This window comes from Abramis brama (assembly GCF_963993115.1).
Source record: "Abramis brama genome assembly, chromosome: 18".
NCBI lineage: Eukaryota > Metazoa > Chordata > Actinopteri > Cypriniformes > Leuciscidae > Abramis > Abramis brama.
This window is the reverse complement of record NC_139980.1, coordinates 30,387,662-30,413,308: the sequence shown is the minus strand read 5'-3', so window position 1 is coordinate 30,413,308 and position 25,647 is coordinate 30,387,662. Positions and strand designations below refer to the sequence as shown.

Genomic DNA, 25,647 nt, shown 5'->3' with positions numbered 1-25,647 from the left:
GTATGGCTAGAACTCCACTTTACTTTCTTTAAAAACAGAAATGGATTTAATACAACTCTTTATCTGACATGGTAATTCTGGTTGAGGTCAAAGTATACGGCACAGGACAATGCGTGAACAATTAACAAAATCATGTCCAATTTCTGCTATCCTCTGTGGATCTCAGCTCCGGTCCACCGGGTGCAAAAGATCCAACGATCTGACAGAGATTAAAATGTAAACACATACAGCTTTTCCAGATGGTCTCGATCTCGAATCATCCTGGAATTAATAAATACGACTCCATTAGGGTGCTCTCAAAGAGGAATTGGTACACAACATGCAAATTAGCCTTCAGTCAAGCCGGCCGTAATTCCTTGGAGCAATTCTAATCTGTTTCTGCTGGGCAGCTACCATTACTATTGTATTTGAGAACAGCGCACATAATTTCCCAGGAGGACGTGCGAGAGCTCTCTACCATTGGCGCGCCAGTGTAATTTAGACACACAGCAGCTGTTCAGTGTGCCGTGTTCAATCACTGTGTATCCATCTCCTCTGAGCCGCTGTCACACACGACACATGACTGAACTGAACATTATGAGTCATTAGACAGGATAAAGCTACTAGTTAATAAGGTTTTTTCTATTTTGTATTATACTGGCTCAGCAATTATTACTACAAATAACTGAAGATAAAACTATGTAGTCATCATTTTGCAGCAGTGCTGTTTTTGGCAGCCCTTTTAGTTTTAGTCTTAGTCTTTTGGACGAAAATGCTTTTTAGTTTTAGTCACATTTTAGTCACTTATAAACTTGATAGTTTTAGTCAAGTTTTAGTCGACGAAAACGCAAAAAGGTTGGTAAAATTGGCCTTGTATTCATTGTCCCTCACGCATTCCAGCCATGGGTAGTCATTTTCCCATTCAATTTTACATTTCTGTGCTCTTTTCTTTTTCGCCGGCTGCTCGGAGGTAGTCATTTTTACATTTCCCGCTGTTGTCACTTGTCGTCATCGTTGCTACGATACGTGACTCACAATGCGAAACGACCAATTAAAAGGGCATTCTCTGATGATGTTCCAAGATATTAAAAACGCTATGCTGATCTTAGACAAACGGGGAGAAATTAGCATCTACCGCACCGTCGGGTTTGTTTTTCTCATAGCCTACAAATGTCTTCATTCATATATTTATGGTCTAATCCAGTGTTTTTAGCAGGTTTTGCTTCAGAACCCAATAAAATAAAATGGATGTATTTATGAGTTGGAAATAAGCACACAAAATAAAACTATAGCACAAAAGTTTTAAAAAATGCCCATAAAAACAAACAAACTGTAATAAAATTGATTTATTTATAAGTTTGAAATCAGAACACAAAATAAAAATGAGTGTAATTTATTGTGAAGCCGTATTTAAAGTGTCATGAAACCCCCGTTTTAACCTGGTCGTTTACACCTCAGCTTTGAAAGAGACAAAAAAAAAAGCTGTGTAGAGGGTGGGAAGAGGAGAGAAAACAACCAAAGAAACACAGACCTGTAACACACTTATTTCTCAGACAAATTAATATTAAAATATGAGCGGAGAATTTTTGGTCTACATTAGTCTTCTGTGTATCAGAATAACCCATTGTGTCATCGCGTTCATGATTAGACGTAGCGCTGTATCAGTGTCCTTATTTGCACATATATATTTCATTTGAAGAAGACTTCATGAAGTATGTGTGCATACAGGGTGCTAGGTTCATGTTTGGAGCAGGTGAGTATGTGAAATATGTCCGTAAACACGCTTGCGGTCCGTATATGAAGTATGTGATCTGCGTTGCCAGTGTTGTTAAACTCATAGCGGCGTTTCGCACAGAAACCGCTCCCATGTGCGCTCCACATGTTGTTACAAATGAAATATTGTTAGTCATGTTTTCCATGTGTTGGTAGTCAAACTCCAGTTGTGAAATGCAAACAACACTTTTGCTACTGTACTGAGGAAACGTACACTTACAACACGCACGTCCAAACTCAAAGCTGAACAGGCAGAGGTGAATGAACAGCGGCAAAATTGTTGTCACATTTGAATTCTCTGCTGTTATGCGATCTCATGCGTAATACAGCACAGTGATTGGATTAAATTAGTCTCTTCTCTAGAATAATACAGTGAAACTGATGACGTAAAAGCGTACTCTCCAGCCACGGCCATCCAGCCAATCACCACTTCAAAATAATGCATATACCTCGCTTTTCTTGACGTTAGCTTTTTGATTTTTAAAATGGAAGAACGAAATGGCTCAACAAAAACGAAAAAAAAAAAATATATATATATATCCACCTTTCCCTTAAAGGGGTGGTATAATGCCCTTTTCACAAGGTAATGTAAAATTATGTAAATAAGTCTTTGATGTCCCCAGAGTGTGTATGTGAAGTTTAAGCTATACCCCACAAAATACCCCACAGATATTTTTATATAGCATGTTAAAGTTGTCACTTTTGGAGGGTGAGTTCCCTTTAAATGCAAATGAGCTGCTGCTCCCAGCACAGGGGGCGGAGCTTCAACAGCTTGTGTCCTTTTACCTCACACAGACATGCACTGAAAATTTCAAAAAACTTTTAGCCTTTTATGTTCAAACCGGAGTCGGACAATGATGGAAAAGGACATTTCTGAATGGTTAGTTGATGATTTTAGATAGTTTATGTGTAGTTATCTTCTAGTCATTGATTAGCATATTCTGTCATGATAATCTATAAATGGTGTTCCCAGGGGCGGGGTTTATGCAAATTGTAGGGTTAGTGATGTCACTAACCCAGGAGGAATGTCGTGTAGTCCCTACCAGCCCCATTTGTTATAGTCCTTAAAAAGCAATTCCTTTAAAAGCAAATATCTCCCTTTGCGTTGAACTTTGAGCATTGTAACTTTGCAGATGTTGTTTATGCTCAAACAGCAACATTACACACTAACTAAAGTTAGAAAAGTGAAATCATAATCAACCACCCCTTTAATAATAAACATAATGAGTGCTATTGTTGTTTTGTGATTGTAATATGGTATATAAAATCAAATAAAGCTAATAAAATATTATCTAGTGAAAGTGTACGGCATGCTATCATGTGGTACAATTACCACACAAAAGCCTCTCTTAAATATAGGTATGTCCAATCTTTTTGCTTGCACCCATGAAGCTCACATGTAATTTGATAAATTGCACAACCAGTAGGGCCATAAAGTCATTGAACATCATATTGTGTGTGTGTCTGTCACTCAACCTCTATCAGATGGGTCTTGTCGTAGTCTCTGCGGTGCTGGTAAATACACTGGCTGAGCACCGAGTAAACTCTCTCCAGATGATCCACACTGAAGCCCTCACATTTCACAACCACCTGCTCCAACAGAGCCTGAAACAGAGGAAAATAAAACACCATTCAACATAAATTTCTTTCACTTACTCTGTTCATGTTATTCTAAACCTGTGTGACAGAAATTTTGAACACTGTTTTTAAAGCTCTTTTCCATGCAATTACAATTAGGGTTTCACACCTGGCTCGTTTTGGAACGTTTGTTTCGGAACCCGGTGCGTTTTGGCATGTATGAGCACGGCAATCATGCTCAGATCCGCACCAAAACAATCGCTCCGGGATCACCTGAACGAGGTGGTCTCGGCTCAATTGAAAACAAACCCTGGAGCGTGAGAAAGCAATCCGACCCAACGAACCAAGTGGAATCATTATTCATAATGGAAAATGTGTTATATAAATAGCAGCAGTGTCTGATTCTGTGAGTTTTTGTGGTTGAAAACCAAAGTACACCAAAAATGTACAGTGAGGAAATTAAGTATTTGAACACCCTGCTATTTTGCAAGTTCTCCCACTTGGAAATCATGGAGGGGTCTGAAATTGTCATCGTAGGTGCATGTCCACTGTGAGAGACATAATCTAAAAAAAAAATCCAGAAATCACAATATATGATTTTTTAACTATTTATTTGTATGATACAGCTGCAAATAAGTATTTGAACACCTGTCTATCAGCTAGAATTCTGACCCTCAAAGACCTGTTAGTCTGCCTTTAAAATGTCCACCTCCACTCCATTTATTATCCTAAATTAGATGCACCTGTCTGAGGTCGTTAGCTGCATAAAGACACCTGTCCACCCCATACAATCAGTAAGAATCCAACTACTAACATGGCCAAGACCAAAGAGCTGTCCAAAGACACTAGTTTCCCACTCTAACAGCATAAATTATAAATATAATTAAATATATATCATTTATTAATCATAATGGGAATCACGTCTAAGTGTTTGCGTGTCACGACAGCTACAGATAAAGGCACAATAAGCCCGTGAAGTGAACTTGTCAATCCATCTTGATGGATGATACAGAGGAAACTCTGACCAATATGAGGACAGTATTACTCACAGTGTGACTTGCATAAACACCCTTTGGTATGCTTTGAAATGGTGCCTTGTGAAAGCGAACCGAAACGAGTAGAAAATGCGACATGATAAACAAATTAAATCCCTGTTTCAGAACAAAGCAAACGATCGGCAGGTCTGAAAACGCCCTGATGGAGAACAAATCTTTCTTTTAAGTCAAGTCTTTCTAATAAATTGGTTGATTCGGTTAACAAAACCAGTCTGAATAATTCATTTGAATTGGACTTATCTGATTCTCGAATTCAACTCACTGACTTCATCCCTTTGCAGTGGTTAACAGCTCAGGGAGGGAAAGATTATCAGTGAAAAACAACTTAATTTTCAGTCTGTTCATCAGACAAAGCTTCAGAAGACTATTTATGAACTCATTTTGTAGTGCTTTTGTGTCCGTTTTCGTAATTATTGCATGGAAAACCACGAAAAGTCTTTAGAATTTCTCCTGTTGTGCTCCTTGAGTTTGGAACCACATTAGAGCGAGTAAAGAAAGACCACTTTGATGGGTATGGTCAGACTGGATATGAATCTGCCAGATTTGCCAAAGCAGAAGTAATGTTCTTAGCTCGGATGCCTAATAGTATTTGATTCGTTAAAGGCAGGAATAATGCCTTGGTTTTCCTTTTTTTCAGAGAGAAAAGCTCTTACACTTAAATGAGTCATTTTTGCTTAAGTAAGATCTGGCTCTAAAGGAGGCATCTGGAAGTGAGGTAATGAATGAATCACATGTAATCCTCATATACACACGCATCAAGCATTTTTGTAAGGTTCATGGTGACATATGAGAGGCACAGTCTGTCTCTCATTCTGATTTTCTTGGGGAAGTTGGACCTGCACCTGCTAACACCTAACATTTCAGTCAAGCATTAAAGCCGCTGATGAATGTGCGTCCTGTGGTTTGCTGTGCTGTAGTGGAAAATGACTGCGGTGTTTGGAATAGTCTTAATTTGAAGAGGCTTAATTTGAAGCTGAAGTTTAATGACATTGTTTTAGTTTCCGGAGACCTAGCTACAAACATGCAGTGAAGGAAATGGGAGCTGACAGCTAATGCAGTCTGTCTGTCTGTCTATTTGTGGACAAACATTTTTATGTAAAACGTTTTAGTAAAAAAAAAAAAAACATGCAGATTAACACTGTTGTTTATTAATACCAATTAATTTAACCCTTTCACGCATAGTGGTCACTACAGTGGACAGCTATTAAAAAAGCATTTTCTTGAATTTGCACGGGTTTTTATTTCAAAGTTGCACATCAGCCTCTTCATTGGACCCTGGTGCATCATCCTATAAATTGCAATTGTTTCGATTTTTTCCCCCTCCAAACCAAGATAGCCAAGGGTCAGTCAGACATGCCAAATGCTCCGGAATATCCACCCATTCCTTCTATCCTAGGAGACTCTTGTAGGTAAAAAAAAATATTGCAGCATCAAGCAATATCTAATGAGTCATATCACAATAAAATTTTCCAAGTTTTGATTTTAGATTGAGAGAAAACTCTGATTAATCACATGTCCACTGTAGTGGACGTCATGCATCAATTGCTATATTTCAGCTACAATTCATAATTATAATGTGAATATTGTTTTTGAAATTTAAAACTTAAAAACTTAATCTGCAGTGACTTTTTTTACTGTAAATAAATGTACTTGTATTATTAGAATAGAATGTAATTTTCATTGACATCGAAAAAAGTCATGTGATTACATAATGTATGACACTTGTAATGCATTACTTTACTTGTTAGATCAAAAAGTAATCTGATTTCGTAATGCATGTTACTTGTAATGCGTTTCCTTACTCATAACATCAAAAAGTAATCTGATTATGTAATGTGCGTTATTGTAATGTGTTTCTTTACTCATAACATCACAAATTAATCTGATTACGTAATGCATGTTACTTGTAATGCGTTTCTTTACTCGTTACATCAAAAAGTAATCTGATTAGGTAATGCATGTTACTTGTAATGCGTTTCCTTACTCATAACATCAAAAAGTAATCTGATTATGTAATGTGCGTTATTGTAATGCGTTTCTTTACTCATAACATCACAAATTAATCTGATTACGTAATGCATGTTACTTGTAATGCGTTTCTTTACTCGTTACATCAAAAAGTAATCTGATTAGGTAATGCATGTTACTTGTAACACATTACTTTACTTGTAACATCAAAAAAGTAATCTGAATGTGTTATGCATGTTACTTGTAATGCATTACCCCCAACACTGATCATTTCAGATGAGATTGAAAAAAACGTATCGCTAGGTTTTCTCAGAGGGCTATGATAGAAATGTGCATGTCCATCTAGAACATAATCAGAATTATCAGCTAATAAGGGTAAATCTCCATACTCTGGTGCACTGGAGGGAGCATCTGAGTGGTTTCCACAGTTGTACCTTGACAGACTGTAGAAAATTCTGATGGAATCACGTCCTCATGTTCTGATATCAAAGATACGCGAAGTGCAACTTGTATGAAGTTGTATGAAGCCTTTGCAATATTTTGCATTTATATTTTTTGTATATATTTTATAGTTTTCACATGATTTGATATAATTGTATTGATTAGTTTGTTAAATTCACATACTTTATGTGTTTGATTATTGTCTTATATTTAATATATTATATCTTAAGTTTAAACCAACCGCATGCTGTCCACTCAAGTGGACATCTGAAGATCTCTTTGAAAAGTTTGTAAAAAAATAAAATAAAAATCAATTCTTGTTTTTCATGCCCTAAGAGCAATAAAAACACATAGGAAAAAAAATCCTGACTGAGGTTATCATAATTCATGCATGAAAGGGTTAAAGGGTTAGTTCACCCATAAATTAAAATTCTGTCATTAATTACTCTCCCTCATGTCGTTCCAAACCCTTAAGACTTTCTTTCATCTTCAGAACACAAATGAAGATCTTTTTGATGAAATCTGAGAGCTTTCTGTCCCTCCATTGACAGTTATTCAACTACCACTTTGACGCTTCAAAAAGTTCATAAAGAGATCATAAAACTAATCCAAATGAATCGAGCGGTTTAGTCCCAATTTTCTGAAGAGACTCGGTCACTTTATGGTGAATTTAGGCTTTTATTCACATATAAACATTGATCAGTGAACATAAACAGAAGCTCAACTGAACCTGCTTGACGAGAACAAACCTCTTGCTGAAGCTCCGACTTGCTGCGTAACACGAGAATGAACCTCATTGGTTCTTGCACATCAGGTGAACATGCTTCTGTTTACCATATCTGATGTGTTCTGAGTTGATGAATATTTATATGTGAATAAAAGCCTAAATTAAATCTGTTCCATCAAATAAAGCAATCGAGTCTCTTCAAAAACAAAACAAAGTTTGGACTAAACCACTCAATTCATAAGGATTAGTTTTACGATTTCTTTATGAACTTTTTGAAGCGTCAGTGTCAGTTGCGTAGCTGTCAATGGAGTGACAGAAAGCTCTCAGATTTCATCAAAAATATCTTCATTTGTGTTCCGAAGATGAACGAAAGTCTTACGGGGTTGGAACCATAGATATCATATATAAAGGCTAGATGTCTCGTGCTCGCTGCTGGCCAATGGAGGTCGACGTCCGCACGTGGCGGCCATCTTGCCACAGTGTGCTCGCTCACTCGTTTAATGGTGCATGTACTTTTAAATAACCATAACTTGCTCAATTTGCTACCGATTTTCAAACGGTTTGGTTTGTTATAAACGTCAGAGATGTAGTTATGCCACTGCATACATACAGTGCATACATATGAATAATTATAACATACATGTTCAAGCATTCGGAATTATAGCCACGTTAATAACGTTTGTAAGAAACCAAACCATTTGTAAATCCGTCAAGATTTCAGCGAGATAAGAGGATTTGTGTGCGTGCTGATCATTCACCTTAATGCACAGCTTCACTGTGACAAGATGGCCGAACGGTGATGCCGGAAGTGACTGCGCCATAAGACATCTAGCGTTTATATATGATATCTATGGTTGGAACAACATGAGGGTGAGTAATTACTGACAGAATTTTCTTTTTGGGTGAACTATTCCTTTAATGAAAAAACGTGCTTAATTTTGCTTCTGACATTAAACATTTTGAATCCATTTGACTACAATGGCTGTCCGGTTAAAATGAAAGTTACTCTGACTGAAAAAAAGTGTGCCATTTTAAGCTATACTAAATATCGATAAATGGCTGAAAAACAGAACTTTGGTTACACTTTATTTCGATAGTCCACTTTAGACATTCTACTAACTATAAGTAACTTTGCAGCTACATGTCAACTAACTCTCATTAGAGTGTTAGTAGACTGTAGTTGACTGTCAGTAGACTGTTAGGTTATGGTTTGGTGTTAGGGTTAGGAGAATAAGTTGACTTGTAGTTGCCAAGTTATTTATAGTCAGTAGAATGTCTGTTGGAGGACCCACAAAATAAAGAGTTAGCAGATATTAAGCAGACAGTCTACTAAAACTCTAATGACAGTTAGTTGACATGTAGCTGCAAAGTTACTTATAGTTAGTAGAATGTCTAAAGTGGATTATCGAAATAAAATGTTGCCCAACTTTTTTTTAGCTATATGACCCAGCCCTAGTTATATTAAAATTTCAGAACTGGACTTTAAATGTTTGAAATGACATGGCTCTATTCTGTCATTTTCAGGAGGAATATATTTCAAGAAACTGCTCTTATGAACTTCCTCTAAAGACCTGTTGAAATGTCAAATGTACTTATGAGAAATGAATAAAAAACTGAGTGGGAAAATAAATGAACATCTACAGAGAAGGTAACCTCCAAAAGATAGTTTGACCAGATGAACACATGCAAATGAAACAACTCTGACAACATTGAGCCCCCAACACGTACACCAAGGAAGAGAGGTCAGCCATCTTCAAAAGCAATTACGATCACGGCGACAGCTAATTAAGGCACATCATAATTACCTTCCATTTCATGCGCAGCTCCAGAATGCAAGTATTTACTGTTTGCACTAGGTTTAATTAAAACGCCTCAGACTTCATCGTGGCCTTTCGATTGACATGTTCATCACAACGATCCTCCGGCCAATCGTGAGCACATCAAATCGCGCTGGGACAAGTTATTACTCAGACTGCACTGGTCAGAGTCAACATAAACAGTGCCAGTTTCTGATAAGGTTGGAGCCAGAAAGAACAAAGAGCACACAAGCACAAGGCAGTGTGTACCGAGATTGCAAAAACACAGCAGTAATTGAGGATTCGGGTTTGGTTTTGGGGAGACATTTAATGAGAAAAAGCATGCCCTACAGATAAGTTTGAAACCATATCTTTGCAGTGCGATGACAGCCCCTGAACCAATGAAAACAACCCAACGTCTTCATTAAAAACCACTGGAGGACATTGAAGGTAAATATCAACATACTGAATAGCAACACCACCATCAGCCCAAGCGTGCAAACAACCAAAGTTTGTAATATATAGATATTATTAGTGACATTATTAGTTAGATAATTGTGTTCTGACAGAAGTGTCAGTTCCAAAATCTAAAAAAATTGAATAAATAGTGTAAACTACACATATATGTATATGTATAATTTCATAAAACAATTATTTTGAACTTATTATATTATTTATTACTTTGATCAAAAACTCTTAAAAAATCTTGTTGTTATTGCCATTATTGCCAGTCGTTATTGTATAAGATATTATTGCCAAAACAGTCAATGGTATTATGGCAATGTAAAATTATGAATGGCAGGAGACAAAATGCTAAATTATTTGCAGTAAATATCACAATTTGCTAACATTTCATTTACAGGGATTAGCTGTGGACCCTGATGTTCCTCCTCAGTGTCACTGACTGTGGGAGAACGGTCATGGATGGCAGACGCACTCCATCAACCCTGAATACAATGGTAATCCTAGCTTTAAAAGATTTGTTCACACAGTCCATTTGACTTCGCTAGAAGACTTGTTTTGTAATAACCTAAGCAGCCCAGACATAAATAATCACAGATGGAGTGATACAGAGGCATTGTGGGTTTAGAACACAAGCCGGTCAAACTAACAGGAAGATTTAAAATTTCACAGCAACAAAGTTAAAGCCTCAAAACCATTTTATTCTATGAAGTATTCCCAAAAAAAATCAGGTTCTCCTAAATACAAACGACACCCAGAGATGCATCTCATTTAAAAGAACAAATATTACTGTAACTGCTGGATGAAGCACACAGATATACAAAAAGGTCAGCAAGTTATAAATATTTTGCAATATAAGAATGCAAAACAAACCTACATAAAAAAAGAGAAAGTAAACTGTTAGTGTGCTTGAGGAAGGCCAAAAGAAAAATATCACAATACACTGACATATCTTGCTTTGTAGTTTATCAAAAACTCTTTGGTTCAAAAGGCCAAAAAGTTACATCACACAGAACGTTTTTACTTTATATAATGAAACACTTAATCCTTAGTCAGTGACCATGTTGTGTTAATAAACCACATTACATAAACCAATAAAACCAATACTACTGTTCTTATTACGGAGGGCTATAATTGTTGAATAATTCAGTTATAGATTTTGTTAGTATGTCATTATAAAGGCTCAAAGGAGCTAGATTCATGTGTGGCGTGATTAAGGCAGAAATGTTGAGTGAAAAATAAAGGAGCACTTCCCCGTTTTTAATGTTCATACAAATCTCTGGTGCGCTCCAGCCGCAGATGTATAATATATTCTACTAAGACAAACTGATAGCTGAAATGGTCAAGTTAGAGAAGTGGAACAAGTGATGCAACTGTTGTGGAAGATCCACAAGATGAACTGTGTAAAAACAAACCTTTGAGATTAATTTGAGACACATAAGGCTGTATTGTGCTGCGCTGGGTAATATTACTATTTCACACTGAGAAGGAAAAGATATTTATTTTTATTCCTGAAAAATGTAGATATTAGACCACCGATATTAAAATAATAGTTCACCCAGAAATGAAAAGAAAAAAACAGCATAAAAGCAGTCCAAACAATCTATGCAATGTATTCAAAGTCCTCTAAAGCTAGAGTATATAGCTTTGTGTTAGAAACAGACTGAAAGGCACTGCAACCAATGTGTGGACAAACACCATTGGTTCTAATGTATCCAAGTGTAGTCAAAATGACCAAAATGCACATCACAAACTAAAATATGAACATTAAAAATATTGAATACAGCCGAAAAAGCATAAATGTCATCAGCTCCACACAGCAACTGATGGGTTCGACATGAAATCAATTGCCTCTGGGCTTAATGTGACACATATCAAACAAAGTTTAAAAACACAAACTTAAGGTTTGAACTGCCACATGTAATACTGTCTTATGCAGTCTGATGTGCTGTCCAAAATGTCAAATCTGTAACTCTGGTTCTAAAACGAGGATTAGGGTTTGGCCGATCAGAACCAATTACATCTCCAGTGACAGCAGCAGTAGTAAAGCAAAGATATTGTCAAACTGACATGACATTTACGTTTGGTTTCTTTGTAAAGGCCGTGCATCTATTTTTTGTATACGACGATGCATCAAAACAACGGAAACAAAACAGCTCATTAGCACATAAATGGCGTAATGCCTCGTCATCATTGTTCCTGTGTCTAAACAGAGATGACAAGTATAATTTCGTACATACTAAGACAGATGTTCTATAAACACCTTTTCCAACCGTCTGGATAGAGTGCTGCTCTCAGCTTGGCAAGTTTGGCTAAATCCATCAAATGCATGCACAAGCACGTTTAAGTTTGGGCGAACGGTACCCTAGCATAGCACACGTTTATGTTTGGCTAGCGCTGAACCATAGCAAAGTACGTGTTGCAGGTTGGCGAGATCTATTTCCTGGCATGTGTTTTCCATCAGTCTAGTCAAGAGATAATTTATTTTAGCTCTCTTCACACTTAAACATTCAGTGCTGCTGAGAGCAGGAGAAAGAACTGACTGAAAACGCTTTATGAAAATCAGGAAAAATATAAATAGATCCAATTATCATATTTAGCTGAATTAATCACAATGACAATACTGAGCTCATTTAGACATTCTGCTTGTTTCTATATGAAAGACATGTTTATTCAGACATGAAGCTTGACATGCTATAATAAACAAGAGGATAAAACCTTTTACTGTGTCCAAGGCAAAGACAGATTTAGACATATCTTCTTGTTAAGCGATGGAACAATATGGCCATGATCACAGTATGTCATCAAGGGAGAAGACAACCTTTCCAAATCTAAAGGATCTCAACTTGTGTGGTTTTTAGCTGCTCTGTGGTCTTTAAATTCAGCATTATTATGCATCCAAACACTGACACATGATGTGATGCTGGCTTCTTGCGATGCACAAAAATACCAAGGCAAGATGAAACTCATAGTTTGCAGTGACAGCCCTTTAATTTCAAATGTATGAGAGCCGTGCTGCGCAGCAAAAATGTCAATAGTAATGAGCGCATCTCCAGTCAATGAATATGAATGAAGCACAGGAAAACAGCCACCTTTTCATTCCTAATATGTGTCAGGCATTTTGCCACCCCAAAGAGGAGATACCTTGCTTAAACGGCAACTCTCACCCCACTTCAACGGCAATTCAATTTGTTCCATAAGCCAGGGATGAAAAAGCAATTATTCACAGCATCCGTCACTTCACGATCTGTTTCTTAAAGATATCAGCCTTTTCTCGGTAAATGAACAAATAAGCCAGAGGATTAGTGCCACGCATGCTTCCGGGCCTTCGCCCCCCCCCCATCGCTTCGCACAGCCCAGCGGCCGGCGATCTGTGTAAGGAGTCCTCAGGGGGGGTTTTCATGATGACGGTGTGATAGATGATGTGGCGGTGGGGTGTGTTGCGTGTCGTCATGCGATAGAGCCGACTGCGCCGTTTCTTCTTCAGATCTGAGCACTACAGTTGGCACTTTGGAACTGGTGAGAAGAAAACTCAGCACACCTGCCATTTGCTGTTTTGAAAGTGCAAGTCTCACACATACTTCACTCACTATTTAGCAAATAGGATGTGCAGCACATTAAGTCACATTAGAGGGCGTGTTCCGTATGGCATACTACCATACCACTCCTAGAAATGCAGTATATATATTGTTCATTATATGCATGGAATAGCAGGATAACACGCTATATTTGCACACGGCAAGGGATACTGTACCTCAAAATGCAAAGCTATTTGATCTGCCATTTTAAGTGTGATGAATGGCATATTAAAAACTTTTTTTTTTAATAGCCCTTTGATTCATTATTTGATCAGACTGTCAAAATTGAAGGTTGTTTTATTTTCATTTCAATTATTGTATGATTTAATTCCAACAGGGTAATTAAATGCAACTAATTGAATTAATCAACACTACAGTGTACTGAATGATAGAGTAAATGGCATACTACATAAAAAAATCATTGTATACCATGTCAAAAAGTAATATACTGTTTCACACATCATTTAAAAATACTGTATATGATATAATATAGTAATAACTATTATAACAAAATTATTAATAATACAATTTAAAATAAATAAAAAACGAGCAAGTAATAGGCTGTAAAAGTATGCAAGATAGTATTTCATTCCAAACACACGCGCTGCATCCCAATTTGCATACTATCCGTCCTTAATAGTTTTCGAAATTTGAATTAGTGTCCCAAATCTTAGTATGCTGAAATGAGCATTCCAAAGATACCCGGATAAGTCTTCTATTAGACTAATAATTTTTTTGCTCAAAACCGACGGTTAAGTAGAGAGGTTTGACTCGAGATTAAAAATCACTATCTAAGTGATTTTGGGTGTGCGATATGACCAAAATATCACAATATGAGTAATGCTATTTCAATAAAAAATATTTCTAAATAATTATTTTTGCTTTAAATATGGGTTTTATCATTTCCAAATTAATTCTTGTCACCATTTTCAATATCATAAAAAATCCACATTGTGAACTTTTTATAAAGGTACGTTTGGTAATTAACTTTTAAATGCATCATTATGCAAACACGAGGAGAGTTCTCCGCATGAAAGACCGAAGACTGGCAGATCAACGTGCTTCTACATTTCTCTCAGATAAAGTAGGAAATTAAATTAAATTGAATGTGGAGGATTTTAACTGAGACAAGATGACTGACAGGGCAGTTTAAACAGTGACAAGATGCACATAACTAAGAGACAGAGCAGTCAAAAGCGCAATTATGATGAATTGGTATGTCCCAAAGCTTGCCAACTCTTCTGCTACACACTCAAAAGTATGTACTCTAAGTAGTTGAATTGGGACGTAGCAACCCATTCAGGAATATGAACTTCTTGTTGTGCTTGTAAGAAGAGAAACAAAATCGAAGATTGCTGCCCTAATTTGATGAACTTGATAGCAAATAATGAAATGGAAATGAATGACTTAGCGAATGAGAGTGAATGAACACTTCCAAAATTGTCTAATGATGATGATGAAGCAGTCTCCACACTGATGACTTTTTCCAAAATGAGTTGATGATTGGAGTGATTTCCCTCCTTCTGAGATCAGTGAATTACAGCACAGCTACAGAAATGCTAATGCGCACAGAGAGCTTATGGGATGTGCTTATGTATGTTACCTCAGAACAATCACTGAAGACACCAGAAAACCACATTTCCAACCCATTATAACTTCAATAATTTGATGGGGGTTATGATATTGGTTTCAGAGGTGGAAAAAATCTAATTTAATTTATATAAATTAGTTTATATACTAAAATTTAATACAAAAAAATGATTGAATATTTTAGAATTTCTTAAGAATAACTTGTATTCATTTCCATCTCACCTCGAGCCGCTGGTGGTCAACCACGAGAGCAGGAGGTGGTGGAAGTTGCACAGCCTCCTCGAGTCTGACAGCCAGCTCCTCTGAATCGGGTTCGGATGGACCTTTGACATATTTCTTCCCTTTTGATGAACCTATAAAAACAAAGAAAAGTCAAACTATGAAAAAAAACCTGAGCACACAAGAAACGGACAACACCTGGTGAAGGAAAAGCATGTCTGTAGCCGTCTAAGAAGAGGCGAGTCCTCAGGGTGTTTCTGTTGGTGTATTTAACTCTCGGCAGGAAAACGCTCACAAACAGATGGTGTTTTGAAGCCCAAGTACAGAGTATTTTTCTCCAAACTGTGATTAACCGTACAGTTGACTATCAATACTTGGAATTTTTCATCGGTCCTGCATCTTTTATGGACATCTGTTAAGACTAAAGTGTTATTTTGGGAAGTTATTTATTTAATAACACTTAATTAGATATGAGAATTACATATAACTATGTTTATTGCAGTGTTCTATGCATTTTAAAAATCTCTAAATTGAGTGCATAAACATTTTAAATATATGAAAATATGTAATATAATATGCTGCATTTGCAAAATCTAACACGCCATACCTTCTTTTTCATGGTCGCCATCAGACACCGTTTCCTCCGCTGCTGCCACATTCTCCTCTGCATTGCATTCTGGGGCAGAAGGTTCTTTATGCTCTGCTGGTTTCTCTTCAAATGCATCTATTTTAATAGAGTCTACCTCCGTTTCTTTATCTAGAGTATCACTATACACACTGTCCATAGATTCATTTCCATTCACACACTCCTGTGGAGCATGGACTGTCGGGACCTCTGAAGGCTCCTTAACGCTAGGAACTTCCTCCGAGGGAGTCTCGATGGCCTCCTCTTCGCCCTGAGGGTCCTGATTGGCCGTCGGCTCACTTGAGTTTTCCTCCTCTGTGGAGAGGATGTGTCCATTGGCCTGGAGTGGGTGTTTCTCAGGATGGAGCTCCATTGCGTCACAGGACGACTCATCCTGAGTGAGACAGGCGTCACCTTGCGCCATTGCAGCCGAGTCATCCGCTCCCTCTTCCTCATCTGGCTCATCATCTTCTTCTGCTTCCTCCTTTTTATAGCTCTTTTTCTTCCTGATGATGCCCCGCCCCCAAATCGGTCGCCGTCGCAATTTTCGCTTAATGTTATCTGAAGAAAAATAAAGATTTGTGTTAAGTCAACTAAGACAGCAAACACGAAATGCATGTATTCATTCTGCAAATAAATGAACAAATCAGAAATATGGAAATATGTTAGGCTAGTTTTTGGGGTATATTGCAAGTCTTTTATTAAATGTAAATTAGAAACATTTCAATTTCTTTTATTTGTGACTTCAAATAAAATGTAAAAAAAAAAAAAAAAAAAAATCACTGGATGTTAGAAATAATTGGAAACTGCATCAAGCATCTCGTGTCCACAATAATGCACATTTAGATTTATAAAATCGAAAAATAAATTATATAAATATATACTTATATATAGAAAATAAATAAACATTTAAAACAAAAGAAAATAGAATACAAATATAAAATAAAATAAAAAGCAAAGGCCTTTAAATATGGCATCTACTCTGGTTAAGGTCTACTGTTTCTGCACATTTAGATTTAACAAATATAAAAATATATTGGAGTAAAAACTATTATATATATATAAATAATTATATTTATTAGATATACAATAAAATAAAAGCTAACAGACATGAACTAAAAGCCACCAAACTTTAATTTTGATTTAATGGGGTCTTTAAATGTGGCATCTAATTTACTCTGATTAAGGCCCACAGTAATATTATAAAAATGACAGAAGATTTGTGATGATAGCAAATTCAACACACTGTAGCATATACAGAAACACTTGGAAATCTTCAGAGCTGTGCAGGGTCTTGCATTTTAATAACTTACATTCACCTCATGATTCTCGCTCCCTAATTACATGCAAAATCCCTGTCAAAATCACGGGTGTTGGAAGCAGGTCTAACTGTTCATTAGACATGACTGACTGCATGATGAACTTCTCACCCTCATGTCTCATATTCACTCAGATGACAAGGAGAGCAAGAGAGAGAGAAAAAAAAGGAGTGTTGTCATGACCGTCACTGGAGAGCTTATGCTGAGCGCTCCTGAAACACGGCGAGAAAAATAGACAGAGGCGGGTGGGCCAATCTGTTAGCACTACACGACACCTGTCCACTGTGTAATTGGTCGGAGAGGGAGAGAAAGGGGGCTATGGCAAACAAAACGGAGGGGGAGCATTGCTCAGCACGCAGGAGGCCATGCTTAAAGTTGTAATTGAAAACAATGGACGGCAGCCCAGATGTGCGCCATATATCAGAGCCCTAAAGGATTGGGCTAATTTTCCTCCTCCGGCTGCTGGTGTTTCCTATTGGGCTTTCAGTGACTGAGTAGTCACACTCCACTCAAAATAATGGATTCCCACACCACCCCTCCTATTCTAAATACAACAGGTTTGTTTTTTTTGTTTTTTTACGGAGAGGTTGATTGCAAAACACTTGGTTCTCCCTTCGGATGTAATCAGAATGATCGAGTGAGGTGTGGGAGAGAGAGGGAACAAGCAAGTTTAAGAGAGAGAAAGAGAAGGACCTTGGAGATTGCGAACATATGGATAGAGAGAGAGAAGAATGGGGGTGGAGGGAGGGCTTTTCCAATTCCAAAAATGTAGTAAAAACTTCAGGGTGAAGAGGCTAAAGGTCTGACGCTGTAAAAATTTAACAGGCTTCATTCCACACATTCCTCTGCTGGATCCACAGCACAGGTCTGGGGTAACAGGTCTCGAGTTCAATAGTTGGGCTTTACTGTCTCTGCCTTCTGCAGTAACATTGTCTGAGATTCTGAACTGGAGGATAAGTGTACCTCAAGTGGTGCGCAGATTGTGGATTTGTTTTGTTAACCTAGTTATGATTCATAATTAATTTTGTCATTATTTTTTCCCTCCATTTTGAATGAAAGGAACCAAAATGTGTGCAATTTGTGTGAATGACACTCTACAGAATATGGTTGTCAATCCTGTATTTGAGTCCTTAATATGGTTACGTTCATACACAGTTCAGTAATTTATTAGCCTGGGAAAACCCAGACAACTTCCGGCAAATTTAGATTTGCTCTGCAAGTAGTCTGGCAAAGAGCTCATTCAAGCCCATTTCTAATCCGTCGAAATCGTGGCACCAATCAGAAACGTTGGGGTGGGCTTTACACAATGACGATCGTTCTGATTGGTTTTAGGTCTATCCAATTGCACCCAGAGGCATTTGAGCGACGTCCGTTGGCGAAGCGCAGCAACTTTTAAATGCATTATTATATTCAAATTGCAAACACATGAGGACAGTCTCCATGAAAGACCCACTGGCAGATGAACGTGCTACTACATTTCTCTCCGAAACGGTAGGAAATTAAATTAGTTTTAATAGAGGATTTTAAATGTGACAAGATGATTGACAGGGCAGTTTACGTGACAGATCCGTCCGGTAAAGATGACGAAGTAGTATGTCCCAAAGCTTGCCTACTTTTTTGCTACACATTCAAAAGTAAATACCTTTTCTTCACAAAAAGAGTACATACTTTTATGGCGTAGTGTACCTTAGGCGAATTGGGACGCAGCATATGGCTTTACACGATGACGATCGCTCTGATTGGTTTTAGGTCCATCCAATTGCGCCCAGAGGCATTTGAGCGACGTCCGTTGGTGACGCCCCTTTGGAAATGAGTTATTAATGAAGCTTTGCCAGACCATAACTCAGTTACTACTGAGAATGGTCTGGTTTTAACCAGGCTAGTAATTTATGGGATTGACAACCGCATTCTATATATGAACTCACACCCGTACATTTTCAGGAGACACAACCGCATTCTTGGAAACCCCGTGCTGTGTGGACGGAACCGGACTGGACAACTAGTTGTGTCATGTCATACAGTGCAAGCGATGTTGTGGGTTTTCATGTTTGGTTTCACTTTCAGTAACAGCGACGGAGATATGAGCTGTGTGTCACCTGAAGGTTTTAGATCCAGTCACTGTTCTCAAAGGAGCTGCTCCTGTCAGTTTTATGTTCTACGTGTGACTCAAATGCTCCGCTCTCCACCAAGATATAAAAGCTTTTGTTGGTAAATGAAGATTTGACATGAATTCGTGGCTCGGTTAGACTTGTCGTATCAAAAGTTGTAAGAATTCACTATCTTTGATATTACTTTGACCACTATCTACGGACACTGGTAAGAGAATACAGGCTTCACTCCAGTTGCACATTCATACAGTACAGAGAGTATTCGAGACGATACTGTAAGTTGCGGTTTAAACATTGAGACTCACACCTGTAAGTAAATGTGGTTGTCAATCCCAAAAACTGACAGTGTCTATTCTGCTGGGTCGACAATTTTTCTATTGTTCTCCATGCACATACTACAATATGTACTTATTACAATAATTATAACTGGGTAATAAATTTGGTACTAACCCTGAACCTAAGCCTAAATCTAACCTTAACCCCTGTAGTTACTTTATATTACCCACTATTTTCTTAAATAAGTACACTGTAAGTACATGTAAGTACACATACTGTAAAATAAAGTGCAACAAGTTATGTTAGTTTAGTCACTCGGCTTTGTTATGTTGTTAGGTTAGACATTTTGTTTCACTAACATAAAGTGAATAAAGTAACAAATAAAATCAAACCTAACCTAAAATAAAATAAAGTGACTAAAATAACATATACACGTTTACACAATGACAGTCAAAATTTCTGCTTTAATATATAATGATCAAATCTTAATGATGGGGCTTTGGGGTAAACTGGTCAAAAAGGGTTGGGAATAAAAGACAGTGCTTTAGAAATCTGTTTGAAAACCATTAATTTTTCTATTTGGTTTGTTGCCACCAACTGTGTAGAAATTCCACACTGGATCTTTTGAACCTTTAATTTATTTAACAAACGCAGGTGGTATTAGGCAATGACAAGCTGCATCACCATCACGCAACGTTTTAGAGAACCTGCATTACCAACCAAGACACTAATCAGTGTTATAAACCTGTTGTGTCCATCAAGACATATGCATTTATGTACAGTAACAGGCCATAAACTGCATCTGAATTTAGCATCGACAGCAACAGTATCAGTCCAGATTGACATACATGTGCGTGACAACTGACTGTGAATACACATGAACAGCAAATTAAGCGAAACTGATGAGCCCCAGATTTAACAACCGGATGGTAGAAAGGTGCATGTAGCAATTTACACAAAAAAAGCTCATTTCTTCTGGCTTACTGTTTTGCCTTTTTTTTTTTTTTGGGCCACTCAAGACCTAATTTGACATTTCGGCCAAATCACAGTACACAATAGCCCTGACTCGCTCTAAAGAGACCCATGCAGTGCATCAGGCCCTAATGATGCGTAATTAAGTCCACAAAGGGTCAATGTATTTGTGTGTGTTCAACCAGAATACTGGGCTTATGATTGAACAGCACTACAAAGGAACTAGAGAACACCAGCCTGCTTGGACTGATTGATAGGGGAAAATAGAAAACTTGTACTGCTGGAGGACATATTGATGTGTCCAGATTGCATCTGCTGCAAAACGCTGACAACAGCGTGATTGAGGCCAGATCATCGTCAAAAGCTGCATTAAAAGAGAGTAGAGGAGATTTCCAAGATGGCAACTTTACAAACTTTTATGTTTAATAAAATGCTAAGCATAAAACCTAAACTCAATATTGCCTCAAAAGCAATAAAGAAAAAAGCTAAATAAATAAATAATAATAAGCAGCAACGATTATCGGTCCTTTGCCCTCTGGTTTTGAAATCAGATCCATGACAGAGCCAAAGGCAGGCGATTTCCAGCCATATAAAAGTCAAAGCTTGACAAGGAAAGAAAACAGGCTGTGGCATCAAGGACTGTGTATCATAACCCTTGGGTTTCATTGTAAGAGAAATGCAATGCAATATCTGCATTATTAAAACTTCAGTCAGTCATAAAACCCCAGCTTATCTGCTTCTGATATTTCCTCACATCAGCCTTACACTGCTTTTCATGTCGACCAGGTAGATAGAAGACTAGCTTGAGGATTATGATAAAGCTACAGTCTTTAATGTTTAAGCCTTGAAATACTTTTTGTTTGTTTTCCTCTCACGCCAGCAGAAGATTTTAACGATGGGGCGTCTAGCTGCGCTATTCTAGACATGTGGACGTGTTTCTTTGTTGCTAAAGCAACAGAGTACATGCTTAATTGATGTGAATAAACAAAAGAAACAGAAATATTATTCTAAACAGTTCAGACAGAGAAAAGTTGATGCTTAATTTCTGAAGTTTTAAAAAATAATCCTCAGTCGAACTAAAATAAATCAATACATGAAAAATAACCCATGTAAAACAAATAATCAAATCAAATAATAATTTTTTTTTTTTTTTTAAATCTAGCATCTGAAAATTGTACATTACATTGTATAGTTTTTGGATAGTGAGTTTATAGAGAAACTTTGCTTCAGTCATATGTGTCTCTAAACATAAAACATTACATGAAATAAAACCATGTTATTTTCATGTAAAAATTCCAGACTTGAGTCCAGCTGGGCAGAATGACTCAACTAGATGTTCTAGATCTAGATAACACAAGATAAATGATTAAAATACAATAAAACAAAATAAAATGATATAATATATGATATGACATGATATAATAATAATAATAATAATAATAATAATAATAATAAAATCTAGCATCTGAAAATTGCACATTGTATTGTATAGTTTTTGGATAGTGAGTTTATAGAGAAGCTTTGCTTCAGTCGTATATGTGTCTCTACTCTGAAAATTAAAAAAAAGTAGAAGAATAAAATTACATGAAATAAAACCATGTTATTTTCATGTAAAAATTCCAGACCTGAGTCCAGCTGGGCAGAATAACTCAACTAGACAGGGTTATTTTCTGGTGCTGAGGTCAGCTGATGAGGCTTGGGTCACGGTGATACTGAGGGATGCTGAGCTGGATGGAGAAGAAGCTTCTGTCATTCACATGTGGACTGATGGATCTTAACTACAGAATCTGCTTCAGAAACAACAGACCAGAAAAAGAAGGATGGGAAGGATGGAGAGAAACTAACGAGAAGGATGGAGAGAAAAAGCTTGCCAGGGAGAACTTTCTTTTCACAGCCTCGCTGTGTTTGTGAATGGTAGGGGTGTTGTTCCAAGGCCCAGAATAAACCCAACAACACAGGAAACGGAGAGATGCAAGTGTGTGAGAAAGAGAGAGAGAAAAAGATGAACAATAATGAAAAGGAGAAAAAGAGAGCCGGGGGAGATAAAAAAAAAAAAAAAAAAAACAGTTTGCAAAATAGTATAAGTTTGCGTACGTGTTTATGGTCCTTAATGTAACCCCTAAAATATCAGAGGCAGCGCTTTTTCATCATCTCTGTGTGTCTGCTATATAGATTTCATTTATAAATGTCACCTTTCTAAACATAGTGATTACTCATGGATAGCTCAGCTCTCTCGGCCACGTACAGGTGACCTTTGCGGCTATTTCAGGGGAAATAAAAATATATTTTTTTTTAAAGTACCTTTCATATAAACATCAGCCAAAAGTAACATGAAGACATTTCTCAATAAGAAGGACATAGTATTTATATTTGAATATCTATCTATCCATCCATCCATCCATCCATCCATCTATCAAAATAAAATAAAAAATGTACATGACAATACAGTGTTTTTGGATAGCGAGTTAATAGAGATGCTGTGAATATCTATATTTTCAATAAATGATTCAGTTATTATAATTTATTTTAATTAGCTATTGGTGATCTCAAAATAAGAAAGCTGCAGACACATCCCAGGAATTCACGGATGTACCTTTCGCCATTAAAGGAAAAGCAAGAGAGAGGTCAGAGGTCAGCAGTGTCCAAGTGCCAAGTGGATACTGTGGTCATTACCTGAGAGGAGCCCAGTACTGGGCAGGGAAAAGTTGTTATTCCCCAGTCTGCCCACTTTTAAATAATGCATGAGAATTGTTGAAGCATGAACACACAGTCCCAGACGGTTGATATAAAAGTGAGTGTGTTGTGTGTGGAGGAAATGCTCTTCTTGGAATAGCTCAGCACTTTGTAATAATTAAAACTGCCACTGCATGCATATTTAATGCGGCGCCAGGAATATTTAGCTGTGCACCCCCCCACCACCAGTACCTGCCAAAACACAACCTTATCTTCCATTTATTAAACTGTGCGATAGCATGCAAACAATACAGCAGTCACTTTTAGGTCCGCCTTGTAGGGACACGTTTTTCAATGATTACTTCCATGATGCAACAGTGAGAAAACATCGCTCTCTGCTATAAGCTAATGAACAGGCGAATGAATGCAATGGATGAAAAAAAAAAGTTGAAAATTACTTTTACAGAGGCTCAACAGACACTATGCTAAAAACCTTGCCTGAAGATACAGATGGAGATTTACTCTAAAGGACCGACATACTTTTCCATGAGATCTTATCATTTAAAAGACTTGAGATTTTTCCTGCTTGAAATAAATGGTTGATGTGCCCAGTCCACCCAGACCATTTATTGAAATCAAGTTCCATAAGCCGCTGATTTAGATTATTATTTTTTTTTTTTTATGCAGACTTCAACCAATGACAACAATATATTGAGAATCCATACGTTTCTATGAAAAAACAACAACATTTACTTACATTTTATTGTTATATTCTAATTATGTAAAAATGTTCATCTTGCAAGTGAGTAATAAAATGTTGCTGTCCTCATTAAGCTTTGAACAATTTGCCATTCAAAACAATACTCATTGTTAAACAGTAACTTACATTTCAAATGAATGATTATTGAAATTTGAAATTGTATATGCAATGCAAATAATTTTACTACTAATTCCATTGCACATAATTCTACTATTAACTGCAACTGTGTATGCAATGCTATGCTATTAATATGCACAGTACATTTAATTGAACAGTAGTTGTGTCCCAAATGACGTACCATACACAATGGACTTATTCTATGCACTACGTACTCTACCAAATAGTGTATGAAATGTATAAGGATATTGTGTCATCCAGTCCGGTAGCCCCATAAGAAAAGCTGGTGACAGCTGTCCAACAATTAAGAGCATCATCCAGGTATTTGAAGTGCATATTTTCCTTTTGGAATCAGTGTGAAAACACAACTATTTATACTAAAAACAGCATAGAAATTGGGACGCACCTAGTGATTTAGCACCCCCTTACAGAGTATTGGACAAGATGTGGCTAGATTTTTTTTTTTCTGCAATAACCTTGACTAATATAATAAGTAGACTTCTGGAAATAAAATGCAATGCTCCAAAAGGTTATTTAAATCCAGGCAGGTCCATTCTTCCTCTGGAGCAGCTCATTATTCCGATAGTTCATTGTGAAACATGTGGCCTTACAATGACACTAATTCCTGGAGTTGCTTGAAATTCCTGCATAGATGTATAGGTGGGCCACGCTGTGAATGTTATTAAACGTTTAATAGCGAGCAAGAGAAAGCCATGTGAATCGGATCTGAGGTAAATGAGCTCAACGGAGGAGAACGAAGGAGAGCCGCCACACGGCTGAGCTTCACACTGCAGAACAGCTCAACGCTCACAGTCCAGGACACGGCTGGATAAGGCGAGTCGGAGTCTGACTAGGACTATTATTCATCCATGGACATCCATTTGTCCGCTATTTGCCAGTACAAACCTGTCTGAGGAAAATTATGAAGCTAAACAAAGTTATTGATTTCAATTATTGATTTCTCTAAACGTTAAAGTAAAAAACTGACAAAAAGGCAAGTGTGGGACCCAGTTGGTTGGGGCTTGCGAATCATCAAAATACGACGGGCAAATCTATATGAATCATTTTATAATTAGCAAGTGTTATATGGAGCACAAACCATTGCACAGTACATACCTAAAATAAATCCATTGTTAAAACAAGGAAAAAAAACAAACTATACATTCAAAAGGGTTTTTTTTCTTCATTTTTTTCCATTTTGCATTCAAAATGCAAAACGAAAATATGCAATATATAATAAAATGCCTACTTGCTTTATTTAGGATGCTGCCTTAAAATTTTGCTGTCTACATCAATGTTGAAAACTTTCATATTTTTGTGGGAAATGATCCATTTTATTTTTCAGGATTCTTTGATGAATAGAAAGAGAGCACACTAAGTTTTAGAACAAAGCAAATGTTTTATAAAAAATTCATATTCGCAGGATATGTCATCCTCTAGAAGTCTGGTGAGAAATCAAGAGGTTAGAGAAGACAATGTGAGAATGAGAATACAGAGAGAGAGAGAGAGAGAGAGAGAGAGAGAGAGAGAGAGAGAGAGAGAAAGAGAGAGAGAGAGAGAGAGAGAGATGGTCAGGGTCACACTTGTGAGAGGACACAGTTAGTCACTCTGGCCTTTGTCATGCAGCGCAG

At 37.1% G+C, this 25,647-nt stretch overlaps 1 protein-coding gene across 4 annotated transcripts in view; it reads right to left on the bottom strand.

The window, feature by feature from the left end:
* The window catches only part of atad2b (ATPase family AAA domain containing 2B), a 99,792-nt gene that overhangs the window by 3,959 nt on the left and 70,186 nt on the right, over positions 1–25,647 (bottom strand). For all 4 annotated transcript variants that reach the window (XM_084091253.1, XM_084091252.1, XM_084091255.1 and 1 more), the window contains exons 25-27: positions 15,774–16,352; positions 15,170–15,300; positions 3,229–3,357 (exon numbers count right to left, since the gene is read on the bottom strand). In XM_084091253.1, coding sequence (XP_083947379.1) covers positions 3,229–3,357; positions 15,170–15,300; positions 15,774–16,352 — 839 coding nt within the window. The remainder of the gene's footprint in view (positions 1–3,228; positions 3,358–15,169; positions 15,301–15,773; positions 16,353–25,647) is intronic.